This window comes from Telmatherina bonti, assembly GCF_933228915.1.
Source record: "Telmatherina bonti genome assembly, chromosome: 18".
NCBI classification, from domain to species: Eukaryota; Metazoa; Chordata; class Actinopteri; order Atheriniformes; family Telmatherinidae; genus Telmatherina; species Telmatherina bonti.
Window position 1 is genome coordinate 39,133,764 of NC_136616.1, and position 14,826 is coordinate 39,148,589.

At 46.4% G+C, this 14,826-nt stretch overlaps 1 protein-coding gene across 1 annotated transcript in view; it reads right to left on the reverse strand.

The window, feature by feature from the left end:
• Nucleotides 1–792: 792 nt before the first annotated feature.
• The window catches only part of mogat3a (monoacylglycerol O-acyltransferase 3a), a 59,764-nt gene continuing 45,730 nt past the window's right edge, over nucleotides 793–14,826 (reverse strand). Inside the window, exons 8-9 of the mRNA XM_079258086.1 lie at nucleotides 8,864–8,972; nucleotides 793–1,255 (exon numbers count right to left, since the gene is read on the reverse strand). Of these exons, the coding sequence (XP_079114212.1) occupies nucleotides 1,101–1,255; nucleotides 8,864–8,972 (264 nt within the window). The 3' untranslated portion in view covers nucleotides 793–1,100. The remainder of the gene's footprint in view (nucleotides 1,256–8,863; nucleotides 8,973–14,826) is intronic.

Below are 14,826 nucleotides of genomic sequence, written 5' to 3' on the forward strand. Positions count from 1 at the left end.
CGACAGAGATTCCTGCGAATGATTCACTGCTGGATATTGACCTTTCTGGATCAGTGATGCTGTTCTGTCTGAATGTGCAGCTGAGGATATATTCAGAGTTTCTCACGCTTAACCTGTTAGCAGGTTCATCTCGCTGAGTATGTTACCACGGTAACCAACTCAGTTACTGGCTCTTAACCTGTTTTAACAGGTCTTTAACTCTATGTGATATAACTGAGTTTTTTACTTGTGAAACAAGTAAAACAGGGGAAAACGCTCCGAAATAAACACCACCTAGATCAGGTTTTACCGCTGTGTGATGCGTTCTGTCATGGTGTGCAGTTTTTTTGTGGATCTCAGTTCGGGTGTCCTGTTTTATTTTGTAGTTTTCCTTGTGTTTCCTGTCTAGCATTGTTTCGTATTTCCTGGTTCAGCTGGGTTTTCTGTGTGTCTATACCTCCTGGTTTCAGCTGTCATTTGCTGGTTCATTGTTTGTAGCTTCGAACCGTTGTTTCTTCCATTCTGCATCCATATCTCCACGAACCATGACACATCCACAGGTATCGCTACACCTGACACCCTGATGGAGGTTATCCCTGAAAGTATGTTGCTGAAGGACATTGTCCAATCAGAACAAAGCCCACCCACTGATGACCTGCTGGAAGAAGCGTCTGAGTTCAGACTGCTTGAATTTGGACAGAAACTTTACTGATGACTGGACAAATATCATTGCGGATGAAGATGAAAAGTAGTTAATAATCACTACAGAAGTAGTTGTTTTAGAGAGCACATACAGTGACAACAGCATAAATACTGCATTTTTAATGAAACCAGAATCAGGGTGGTACTGATCCATGTCTAAAGATACATAATAATCACTAATCTATGATCATAAAGACAAATCTTCATCCTCCTCATCAGTCAGACCGGTTACCATGGAGGAGTACTGTAAGAGTAACTGCTACTCAGGTACAGTCACCGGTCAGCGTTCTGGAGATTCCACACAGAACCTGGCTGTGTTCCTTCCATCCAATCAGAACCAGCTGCTGAGCTGAAACTGGTTCAGGAGGAAGTCTGGTGTTACGAAGGTCGGCCAGATTTAGGACCCGTGACGATGTTGATTAAATGAAGGTGAGGTGCTGGTTCTCATCCAGACCATAGGTTTGTTTGTGCTGCTCGAACAGCTCCATCAGACTCTGCAGGTAAACGCTGTGCAGAGCCTCAATGTCTTCTGAGCTGGGACTGGGAGTCTGAGACACTGGGATGGGCTTCCCAACTGGAGACAGAGAGGAAACAGCCATGAAAACACCACAAAGTTCTGCTTCTAACTGGTTCTAACTGGGACTGGGAGTCTGACACACTGGGATGGGCTTCCCAACTGGAGACAGAGAGGAAACAGCCATGAAAACACCACAAAGTTCTGCTTCTAACTGGTTCTAACTGGGACTGGGAGTCTGACACACTGGGATGGGCTTCCCAACTGGAGACAGAGAGGAAACAGCCATGAAAACACCACAAAGTTCTGCTTCTAACTGGTTCTAACTGGGACTGGGAGTCTGACACACTGGGATGGGCTTCCCAACTGGAGACAGAGAGGAAACAGCCATGAAAACACCACAAAGTTCTGCTTCTAACTGGTTCTAACTGGGACTGGGAGTCTGAGACACTGGGATGGGCTTCCCAACTGGAGACAGAGAGGAAACAGCCATGAAAACACCACAAAGTTCTGCTTCTAACTGGTTCTAACTGGGACTGGGAGTCTGAGACACTGGGATGGGCTTCCCAACTGGAGACAGAGAGGAAACAGCCATGAAAACACCACAAAGTTCTGCTTCTAACTGGTTCTAACTGGCACTGGGAGTCTGAGACACTGGGATGGGCTTCCCAACTGGAGACAGAGAGGAAACAGCCATGAAAACACCACAAAGTTCTGCTTCTAACTGGTTCTAACTGGGACTGGGAGTCTGACACACTGGGATGGGCTTCCCAACTGGAGACAGAGAGGAAACAGCCATGAAAACACCACAAAGTTCTGCTTCTAACTGGTTCTAACTGGGACTGGGAGTCTGACACACTGGGATGGGCTTCCCAACTGGAGACAGAGAGGAAACAGCCATGAAAACACCACAAAGTTCTGCTTCTAACTGGTTCTAACTGGGACTGGGAGTCTGACACACCGGGATGGGCTTCCCAACTGGAGACAGAGAGGAAACAGCCATGAAAACACCACAAAGTTCTGCTTCTAACTGGTTCTAACTGGGACTGGGAGTCTGACACACCGGGATGGGCTTCCCAACTGGAGACAGAGAGGAAACAGCCATGAAAACACCACAAAGTTCTGCTTCTAACTGGTTCTAACTGGGACTGGGAGTCTGAGACACTGGGATGGGCTTCCCAACTGGAGACAGAGAGGAAACAGCCATGAAAACACCACAAAGTTCTGCTTCTAACTGGTTCTAACTGGGACTGGGAGTCTGACACACCGGGATGGGCTTCCCAACTGGAGACAGAGAGGAAACAGCCATGAAAACACCACAAAGTTCTGCTTCTAACTGGTTCTAACTGGGACTGGGAGTCTGAGACACTGGGATGGGCTTCCCAACTGGAGACAGAGAGGAAACAGCCATGAAAACACCACAAAGTTCTGCTTCTAACTGGTTCTAACTGGGACTGGGAGTCTGAGACACTGGGATGGGCTTCCCAACTGGAGACAGAGAGGAAACAGCCATGAAAACACCACAAAGTTCTGCTTCTAACTGGTTCTAACTGGGACTGGGAGTCTGACACACTGGGATGGGCTTCCCAACTGGAGACAGAGAGGAAACAGCCATGAAAACACCACAAAGTTCTGCTTCTAACTGGTTCTAACTGGGACTGGGAGTCTGACACACTGGGATGGGCTTCCCAACTGGAGACAGAGAGGAAACAGCCATGAAAACACCACAAAGTTCTGCTTCTAACTGGTTCTAACTGGGACTGGGAGTCTGACACACTGGGATGGGCTTCCCAACTGGAGACAGAGAGGAAACAGCTATGAAAACACCACAAAGTTCTGCTTCTAACTGGTTCTAACTGGGACTGGGAGTCTGACACACTGGGATGGACTTCCCAACTGGAGACAGAGAGGAAACAGCTATGAAAACACCACAAAGTTCTGCTTCTAACTGGTTCTAACTGGGACTGGGAGTCTGAGACACTGGGATGGACTTCCCAACTGGAGACAGAGAGGAAACAGCCATGAAAACACCACAAAGTTCTGCTTCTAACTGGTTCTAACTGGGACTGGGAGTCTGACACACTGGGATGGGCTTCCCAACTGGAGACAGAGAGGAAACAGCCATGAAAACACCACAACGTTCTGCTTCTAACTGGTTCTAACTGGGACTGGGAGTCTGAGACACTGGGATGGGCTTCCCAACTGGAGACAGAGAGGAAACAGCCATGAAAACACCACAAAGTTCTGCTTCTAACTGGTTCTAACTGGGACTGGGAGTCTGACACACTGGGATGGGCTTCCCAACTGGAGACAGAGAGGAAACAGCCATGAAAACACCACAAAGTTCTGCTTCTAACTGGTTCTAACTGGCACTGGGAGTCTGAGACACTGGGATGGGCTTCCCAACTGGAGACAGAGAGGAAACAGCCATGAAAACACCACAAAGTTCTGCTTCTAACTGGTTCTAACTGGGACTGGGAGTCTGAGACACTGGGATGGGCTTCCCAACTGGAGACAGAGAAGAAACAGCCATGAAAACACCACAAAGTTCTGCTTCTAACTGGTTCTAACTGGGACTGGGAGTCTGACACACTGGGATGGGCTTCCCAACTGGAGACAGAGAGGAAACAACCATGAAAACACCACAAAGTTCTGCTTCTAACTGGTTCTAACTGGGACTGGGAGTCTGACACACTGGGATGGGCTTCCCAACTGGAGACAGAGAGGAAACAGCCATGAAAACACCACAAAGTTCTGCTTCTAACTGGTTCTAACTGGGACTGGGAGTCTGAGACACTGGGATGGGCTTCCCAACTGGAGACAGAGAGGAAACAGCCATGAAAACACCACAAAGTTCTGCTTCTAACTGGTTCTAACTGGGACTGGGAGTCTGACACACTGGGATGGGCTTCCCAACTGGAGACAGAGAGGAAACAGCCATGAAAACACCACAAAGTTCTGCTTCTAACTGGTTCTAACTGGGACTGGGAGTCTGAGACACTGGGATGGGCTTCCCAACTGGAGACAGAGAGGAAACAGCCATGAAAACACCACAAAGTTCTGCTTCTAACTGGTTCTAACTGGGACTGGGAGTCTGACACACTGGGATGGGCTTCCCAACTGGAGACAGAGAGGAAACAGCCATGAAAACACCACAAAGTTCTGCTTCTAACTGGTTCTAACTGGGACTGGGAGTCTGACACACTGGGATGGGCTTCCCAACTGGAGACAGAGAGGAAACAGCCATGAAAACACCACAAAGTTCTGCTTCTAACTGGTTCTAACTGGGACTGGGAGTCTGACACACTGGGATGGGCTTCCCAACTGGAGACAGAGAAGAAACAGCCATGAAAACACCACAAAGTTCTGCTTCTAACTGGTTCTAACTGGGACTGGGAGTCTGAGACACTGGGATGGGCTTCCCAACTGGAGACAGAGAGGAAACAGCCATGAAAACACCACAAAGTTCTGCTTCTAACTGGTTCTAACTGGCACTGGGAGTCTGAGACACTGGGATGGGCTTCCCAACTGGAGACAGAGAGGAAACAGCCATGAAAACACCACAAAGTTCTGCTTCTAACTGGTTCTAACTGGGACTGGGAGTCTGAGACACTGGGATGGGCTTCCCAACTGGAGACAGAGAGGAAACAGCCATGAAAACACCACAAAGTTCTGCTTCTAACTGGTTCTAACTGGCACTGGGAGTCTGAGACACTGGGATGGGCTTCCCAACTGGAGACAGAGAGGAAACAGCCATGAAAACACCACAAAGTTCTGCTTCTAACTGGTTCTAACTGGGACTGGGAGTCTGACACACTGGGATGGGCTTCCCAACTGGAGACAGAGAGGAAACAGCCATGAAAACACCACAAAGTTCTGCTTCTAACTGGTTCTAAGTGGGACTGGGAGTCTGAGACACTGGGATGGGCTTCCCAACTGGAGACAGAGAGGAAACAGCCATGAAAACACCACAAAGTTCTGCTTCTAACTGGTTCTAACTGGCACTGGGAGTCTGAGACACTGGGATGGGCTTCCCAACTGGAGACAGAGAGGAAACAGCCATGAAAACATCACAAAGTTCTGCTTCTAACTGGTTCTAACTGGGACTGGGAGTCTGACACACTGGGATGGGCTTCCCAACTGGAGACAGAGAGGAAACAGCCATGAAAACACCACAAAGTTCTGCTTCTAACTGGTTCTAACTGGGACTGGGAGTCTGAGACACTGGGATGGGCTTCCCAACTGGAGACAGAGAGGAAACAGCCATGAAAACACCACAAAGTTCTGCTTCTAACTGGTTCTAACTGGCACTGGGAGTCTGACACACTGGGATGGGCTTCCCAACTGGAGACAGAGAGGAAACAGCCATGAAAACACCACAAAGTTCTGCTTCTAACTGGTTCTAACTGGGACTGGGAGTCTGACACACTGGGATGGGCTTCCCAACTGGAGACAGAGAGGAAACAGCCATGAAAACACCACAAAGTTCTGCTTCTAACTGGTTCTAACTGGGACTGGGAGTCTGACACACTGGGATGGGCTTCCCAACTGGAGACAGAGAGGAAACAGCCATGAAAACACCACAAAGTTCTGCTTCTAACTGGTTCTAACTGGGACTGGGAGTCTGACACACTGGGATGGGCTTCCCAACTGGAGACAGAGAGGAAACAGCCATGAAAACACCACAAAGTTCTGCTTCTAACTGGTTCTAACTGGGACTGGGAGTCTGACACACTGGGATGGGCTTCCCAACTGGAGACAGAGAGGAAACAGCCATGAAAACACCACAAAGTTCTGCTTCTAACTGGTTCTAACTGGGACTGGGAGTCTGACACACTGGGATGGGCTTCCCAACTGGAGACAGAGAGGAAACAGCCATGAAAACACCACAAAGTTCTGCTTCTAACTGGTTCTAACTGGCACTGGGAGTCTGACACACTGGGATGGGCTTCCCAACTGGAGACAGAGAGGAAACAGCCATGAAAACACCACAAAGTTCTGCTTCTAACTGGTTCTAACTGGGACTGGGAGTCTGACACACTGGGATGGGCTTCCCAACTGGAGACAGAGAGGAAACAGCCATGAAAACACCACAAAGTTCTGCTTCTAACTGGTTCTAACTGGGACTGGGAGTCTGAGACACTGGGATGGGCTTCCCAACTGGAGACAGAGAGGAAACAGCCATGAAAACACCACAAAGTTCTGCTTCTAACTGGTTCTAACTGGGACTGGGAGTCTGAGACACTGGGATGGGCTTCCCAACTGGAGACAGAGAGGAAACAGCCATGAAAACACCACAAAGTTCTGCTTCTAACTGGTTCTAACTGGCACTGGGAGTCTGACACACTGGGATGGGCTTCCCAACTGGAGACAGAGAGGAAACAGCCATGAAAACACCACAAAGTTCTGCTTCTAACTGGTTCTAACTGGGACTGGGAGTCTGACACACTGGGATGGGCTTCCCAACTGGAGACAGAGAGGAAACAGCCATGAAAACACCACAAAGTTCTGCTTCTAACTGGTTCTAACTGGGACTGGGAGTCTGACACACTGGGATGGGGTTCCCAACTGGAGACAGAGAGGAAACAGCCATGAAAACACCACAAAGTTCTGCTTCTAACTGGTTCTAACTGGGACTGGGAGTCTGAGACACTGGGATGGGCTTCCCAACTGGAGACAGAGAGGAAACAGCCATGAAAACACCACAAAGTTCTGCTTCTAACTGGTTCTAACTGGGACTGGGAGTCTGAGACACTGGGATGGGCTTCCCAACTGGAGACAGAGAGGAAACAGCCATGAAAACACCACAAAGTTCTGCTTCTAACTGGTTCTAACTGGGACTGGGAGTCTGACACACTGGGATGGGCTTCCCAACTGGAGACAGAGAGGAAACAGCCATGAAAACACCACAAAGTTCTGCTTCTAACTGGTTCTAACTGGCACTGGGAGTCTGAGACACTGGGATGGGCTTCCCAACTGGAGACAGAGAGGAAACAGCCATGAAAACACCACAAAGTTCTGCTTCTAACTGGTTCTAACTGGGACTGGGAGTCTGAGACACTGGGATGGGCTTCCCAACTGGAGACAGAGAGGAAACAGCCATGAAAACACCACAAAGTTCTGCTTCTAACTGGTTCTAACTGGGACTGGGAGTCTGACACACTGGGATGGGCTTCCCAACTGGAGACAGAGAGGAAACAGCCATGAAAACACCACAAAGTTCTGCTTCTAACTGGTTCTAACTGGCACTGGGAGTCTGACACACTGGGATGGGCTTCCCAACTGGAGACAGAGAGGAAACAGCCATGAAAACACCACAAAGTTCTGCTTCTAACTGGTTCTAACTGGGACTGGGAGTCTGAGACACTGGGATGGGCTTCCCAACTGGAGACAGAGAGGAAACAGCCATGAAAACACCACAAAGTTCTGCTTCTAACTGGTTCTAACTGGGACTGGGAGTCTGAGACACTGGGATGGGCTTCCCAACTGGAGACAGAGAGGAAACAGCCATGAAAACACCACAAAGTTCTGCTTCTAACTGGTTCTAACTGGCACTGGGAGTCTGAGACACTGGGATGGGCTTCCCAACTGGAGACAGAGAGGAAACAGCCATGAAAACACCACAAAGTTCTGCTTCTAACTGGTTCTAACTGGGACTGGGAGTCTGACACACTGGGATGGGCTTCCCAACTGGAGACAGAGAGGAAACAGCCATGAAAACACCACAAAGTTCTGCTTCTAACTGGTTCTAACTGGGACTGGGAGTCTGACACACTGGGATGGGCTTCCCAACTGGAGACAGAGAGGAAACAGCCATGAAAACACCACAAAGTTCTGCTTCTAACTGGTTCTAACTGGGACTGGGAGTCTGAGACACTGGGATGGGCTTCCCAACTGGAGACAGAGAGGAAACAGCCATGAAAACACCACAAAGTTCTGCTTCTAACTGGTTCTAACTGGGACTGGGAGTCTGACACACTGGGATGGGCTTCCCAACTGGAGACAGAGAGGAAACAGCCATGAAAACACCACAAAGTTCTGCTTCTAACTGGTTCTAACTGGGACTGGGAGTCTGAGACACTGGGATGGGCTTCCCAACTGGAGACAGAGAGGAAACAGCCATGAAAACACCACAAAGTTCTGCTTCTAACTGGTTCTAACTGGGACTGGGAGTCTGACACACTGGGATGGGCTTCCCAACTGGAGACAGAGAGGAAACAGCCATGAAAACACCACAAAGTTCTGCTTCTAACTGGTTCTAACTGGGACTGGGAGTCTGACACACTGGGATGGGCTTCCCAACTGGAGACAGAGAGGAAACAGCCATGAAAACACCACAAAGTTCTGCTTCTAACTGGTTCTAACTGGGACTGGGAGTCTGACACACTGGGATGGGCTTCCCAACTGGAGACAGAGAGGAAACAGCCATGAAAACACCACAAAGTTCTGCTTCTAACTGGTTCTAACTGGCTGACTGTTATTGAAGTACAATATGTCTGAATATCTGGAACTGGCAACAAACTGAACGATCCATCATTGTCCTGGATCCCCGAGCACATCTGAACGTTTTAGTTAATGTTTGCTGGTCCACGATGTCAGAACTAAAGAAACACCAACGGGCTGAAGAAGAAGCATGAAGTATTATGTTCTTATTGAACAGCATCGTACCAACAGTGTGGATGGGCTTCCTGTAGGGCATCAGACCGAAGCTGTACTGGAACACTCCTCTGGCATGAAACAGAGGCATCGCGATTCCCATGACGCTCTGCAGCCGGTTCTGTCCAAACACAAGTACATGACTCAGAAAAAAAACCACTGGTTTCGTCATGGTCAATAAACCTAGCAAAGACTTGGGTCAACTATGATGATGGGAGATCATGTATGGGATGTATGGAGATTGCCTGTGGTGTCCCCCAGGGGTCGGTATTGGGCCCCAAATTGTTTAACATATACATAAATTATATATTTTGAGTCTCTAAACTTTTAAAATTAATATTATTTGCTGATGATACAAATATTTTCTACTCTGGAAACAATTATAAAGAGGTAGTTATTACTATTAATGAGTTTTAAAAAATGGATGGACGACAATAAATTGAATATAGGAAAAACTAAGGAAATAGTCTTTAGTAATTGTAAAAACAAAAACGATATACAGTACCAGTCAAAAGTTTGGACACACCTTCTCACTTAGTGGTTTTTCTGATTTTTTTTTTTTCTTAATTGCAGAGTACAACTAAATACATCCACACTGTGAAGGAATACATGTGGAATTATGTTGTGAAAAGTGGTAAAACAAAAAAAAAAAAAAAAAGGGGTAAATAACCCAGAATATGTTTTATATTTTAGATTCCTCAAAGTAACCACCTTTTGCTTTGATGACAGCTTTGCACATTCATGACATTTTCTCAATCAGCTTTATAAGGCAGTCACCTGGAATGGCTGATCAATTGTCTCAAATGAGTTCCTGGAGGTGTTGAGCACTGTGCTTTGCCCTTACTCTTTGGTCCAAACCATCTCAAGTGAGTTAAGGTCAAGTGATTATGGAAGCCAGGTTGTCTTATGCAGCACTCCATCATTCTGTTTCTTGGTCAAACATCCCCTACACAGTCTGGAGGTGTGTTTGGGATCATTGCCCTCTTGAAACACAAGTGATAGTCGCTGAAGAATGCTGTGGTCGCCATGCTGGTTAAGTGTTCTTTGGATGTTGACTAATTAATTAACTGTTTCACTAGCAAAGAAACCCCATGCCATCACGTCTCCTCCTGCATGCTTCACCACGGGAACCACATATATAGGAACCATCTGCTCACCTTTACTGCATCTCACACAAACATGGCGGGTGGAACTAAAAATCTCAACTTAGAATTAATCAGACCAGAACACAGATTTCCACTGATATGAGGTCATTCCTGATCTTTCTTGGCCCAAATTAGTCTCTTATTAGGGTCCGAGCCATACGAAGTATGGCAGGGCCCTATTGTTGAAATGTTTATTATTAGGGTCCGAGCCATACGAAGTATGGCAGGGCCCTATTGTTGAAATGTTTATTATTAGGGTCCGAGCCATACGAAGTATGGCAGGGCCCTATTGTTGAAATGTTTATTATTAGGGTCCGAGCCATACGAAGTATGGCAGGGCCCTATTGTTGAAATGTTTACTATTAGGGTCCGAGCCATACGCCGTATGGCAGGGCCCTTTTGTTGAAATGTTTATTATTAGGGTCTGAGCCATACGAAGTATGGCAGGGCCCTATTGTTGAAATGTTTATTATTAGGGTCCGAGCCATAGGCCGTATGGCAGGGCCCCATTGTTGAAATGTTTATTATTAGGGTCCGAGCCATAGGCCGTATGGCAGGGCCCCATTGTTGAAATGTTTATTATTAGGGTCCGAGCCATACGAAGTATGGCAGGGCCCTATTGTTGAAATGTTTATTATTAGGGTCCGAGCCATACGCCGTATGGCAGGGCCCTATTGTTGAAATGTTTATTATTAGGGTCTGAGCCATACGAAGTATGGCAGGGCCCTATTGTTGAAATGTTTATTATTAGGGTCCGAGCCATAGGCCGTATGGCAGGGCCCCATTGTTGAAATGTTTATTATTAGGGTCCGAGCCATACGCCGTATGGCAGGGCCCTTTTGTTGAAATGTTTATTATTAGGGTCCGAGCCATACGCCGTATGGCAGGGCCCCATTGTTGAAATGTTTATTATTAGGGTCCGAGCCATACGCCGTATGGCAGGGCCCCATTGTTGAAATGTTTATTATTAGGGTCCGAGCCATACGCCGTATGGCAGGGCCCCATTGTTGAAATGTTTATTATTAGGGTCCGAACCATACGCCGTATGGCAGGGCCCTTTTGTTGAAATGTTTATTATTAGGGTCCGAGCCATACGTCGTATGGTAGGGTCCTTTTGTTGAAATGTTTATTATTAGGGTCCGAACCATACGACGTATGGCAGGGCTCGATTGTTGTTGAAATGTTTATTATTTTTTTCCTCAGCACAACTCACTCAATTTTGACCCCCTTAGCCCCTGTGAAAAGCAATATTCTCTAGTCCGCATGCACGCCAACGCAAAAATGACTCGACAGCGCCCCCTAGAAACACCAAAGATGGAAAATAGAATGGGGTCTGAAAAGTCTACTTTGACGTAGGACAACAAGATTTGGTACACGTCAAGACGGGTAAAAACAATCAATCATAGACCTGTTGTCATGGCAACGGGGAGTCCGCCATCTTGGTGTTTATGCCCATTTTATGACTTTAAGCACATCGTATTTGAACAAAGTAGTCTGAGGGCGTCTATGCGACCGGCTTCTAATTCTGCTGGAAGCTTTGTGAAAAGATGGAGACCAAAAGTTAGTGAAATCAGTCAAATCAAATCAAAGATACTTTATTTATCCCTGAGGGGAAATTAAAGAAATCTTTCTAGTAGGACAAAGCGTGTAACCGTGGTAACCTATGGAAAAAAAGCCTTCTCTTCATGAAAGACAGTTGACTCATATCTTCGCAGAAATACATGTGATCTGCACCAAAACTGTAAGCTTTCATATTTGGTAGGTCCTTAACACATTACACTATGCATTGTGGGAGGGTTACCATAGCAACGGGGTGTCCGCCATCTTGGCCCATATAGAGCTGTATGTGCATTGTTTTTTAACATATCAGTTTGGGATTCATGCCATTGACTTTAAACTCACCCGGAAGCTTTGTGACGAGTTCGGGTGGAGGGTTCGGCATGAGGCGAGGACCCGATGGATGCCGCTTGCGGCTATAATTCTTATTCTTTCTCAGAAGTGGCTTCTGTAGAGCAATTTGACCATGGAGGCCCAATTTAGGCAGTCTCCTCTGAACAGTTGATGTTGAAATGCATCACCATCTTGAATTCTGTGAAGCATTTCTGTTGGCTCTTATCTGAGGTGCTGTTTATTGGCGGTTTCTGAGATTGGTGACTCTGATGAACTTATTCCATGCAGCTGAGGTAACTCTTCGTCTTTCTGTCCTGAGGAGGTCCTCATGACAGCCAGTTTCACCATCGTGTTGGATGGTCTTTGTAACTACACAAGAGAATACCTTCAAACTTCTTGAAGTTTTCCTGATGGACCGGCCAACATGTCTTAAAGTAATGATGTACTGTCATTTCTCTTGACTTAGTTGAGTGGTTCTTGCCATAATATGGATTATAACAGAGATCAAACAGAGTGAAACCACTGAATAGACCTTTGTAGACACCATGCCTCTGCACATCCCAACCAATGGCCTCAAACACATTAAGAAGAAAAGAAAACTCAGAAATGAACGCTTGACAAGGTAATCCCGTTAATGACAAACCATTCCAAGAGACTGCCTTATGAAGCTGATTGAGAAAATGTCATGAGTGTCCCAAGCTGTCACCAAAGCAAAAGATGGTTAGTTTGAAGAATCTCAAATATAAAACATATTCTGGTTTATTTACCACTTTTTTGTTGACAACATAATTCCACACGTGTTCCTTCACAGTGTGGATGTATTTAGTTGTACTCTGCAATTAAGAAGAGATGAATGAGGAGGTGTGTCCAAACTTTTGACTGGTACTGTACACATACATATAGATAATGAAAGGATTGAATCTGTAAAAGAAATGAAATTCCTGGGACTGATGCCAGATGATAAAATTAGTTGGAAACCCTACATCAGACACAAAACAAAGTGTTAAAGAATATTTAAATCATAAATAAAATTGAGCTGTTTCTGGATTACCAGTCACTCTTCATTCTTTCTTATTCACTAATATTTCCTTATTTACAGTACTGTGTAGAGGTCTGGGGCAATAATTATAAAACCACACTTCACTCACTATTAATACTATTTCTGTCATAAATAAAGCTGGATCAATTATCATACTTCCCAACTTATTTTTAAGGCTAGCAGGATCTTATTACCACACCATGTACAAAAACATTTCAGTCAGAGAGATGGGGGGTACAGATTGCAAGGGAACGTCTTATTCAAACTGCCCTTGGTGAAAAGTGTGTGTGTCTGTGGGGTTAAACTGTGGAACAAGCTGGGAGAAAATCATAGGCAGTGTCCAAATGTACAAATTTAGGTCAATATACAAAGACATGATAACTGAGCAGTACAGAAATAGTATAGAATGAAGACATAGTAGAGTAGTATAGTAGTACTATTATTTTGGTTGATATACATGTTGTTATTGTTTTTATTAGGATTATTGGTATTCTTACTGCATTGTTCCATCACTGTAACTGATTGTTGTATTCTTCTTATTATTATAAAAAAAAAAGTTGTGGTTGTTGTGGTTACCATCAGACAGGAATTACTGGTATACTGGGTTACTACTGTTGTTATTGGTATTGTATTACACATCACTGCGGTGGAATTACATATAAACTTCTGCTTCTCCTGCTTTAGAAGCTTTTTCTGTTTTCCCTTGTTTTTGTTGTTTTAGATGGTATGATGTTTAAATAAGTCCAGAGTCCAGTCCAGAGTTCAGTCCAGAGTTCAGTCCAGAATCCAGTCCAGAGTCCAGTCCAGTCCACAGTCCAGTCCAGAATCCAGTCCTGAGTTCAGTCCAGAATCCAGTCCAGAGTCCAGTCCAGTCCACAGTCCAGTCCAGAATCCAGTCCTGAGTCCAGTCCAGAATCCAGTCCAGAGTCCAGTCCAGTCCACAGTCCAGTCCAGAATCCAGTCCTGAGTTCAGTCCAGAATCCAGTCCTGAGTTCAGTCCAGAATCCAGTCCAGAGTCCAGTCCAGAATCCAGTCCAGAGTCCAGTCCAGAATCCAGTCCAGAGTCCAGTCCAGAATCCAGTCCTGAGTTCAGTCCAGAATCCAGTCCAGAGTTCAGTCCAGAATCCAGTCCAGAGTTCAGTCCAGAATCCAGTCCAGAGTTCAGTCCAGAATCCAGTCCAGAGTTCAGTCCAGAATCCAGTCCAGAGTTCAGTCCAGAATCCAGTCCAGAGTTCAGTCCAGAATCCAGTCCAGAGTCCAGTCCAGTCCAGAGTCCAGTCCAGAATCCAGTCCAGAGTTCAGTCCAGAATCCAGTCCAGAGTTCAGTCCAGAATCCAGTCCAGAGTTCAGTCCAGAATCCAGTCCACAGTTCAGTCCAGAATCCAGTCCAGAGTCCAGTCCAGTCCACAGTCCAGTCCAGAATCCAGTCCAGAGTTCAGTCCAGAATCCAGTCCAGAGTTCAGTCCAGAATCCAGTCCAGAGTTCAGTCCAGAATCCAGTCCAGAGTTCAGTCCAGAATCCAGTCCAGAGTTCAGTACAGAATCCAGTCCAGAATCCAGTCCAGTCCAGAATCCAGTCCAGAATCCAGTCCAGAGTTCAGTCCAGAATCCAGTCCAGAGTTCAGTCCAGAATCCAGTCCAGAGTTCAGTCCAGAATCCAGTCCAGAGTCCAGTCCAGTCCACAGTCCAGTCCAGAATCCAGTCCTGAGTTCAGTCCAGAATCCAGTCCAGAGTTCAGTCCAGAATCCAGTCCAGAGTTCAGTCCAGAATCCAGTCCAGAATCCAGTCCAGTCCAGAGTCCAGTCCAGAATCCAGTCCAGAGTTCAGTCCAGAATCCAGTCCAGAGTCCAGTCCAGAGTCCAGTCCAGAATCCAGTCCAGAGTCCAGTCCAGAGTCCAGTCC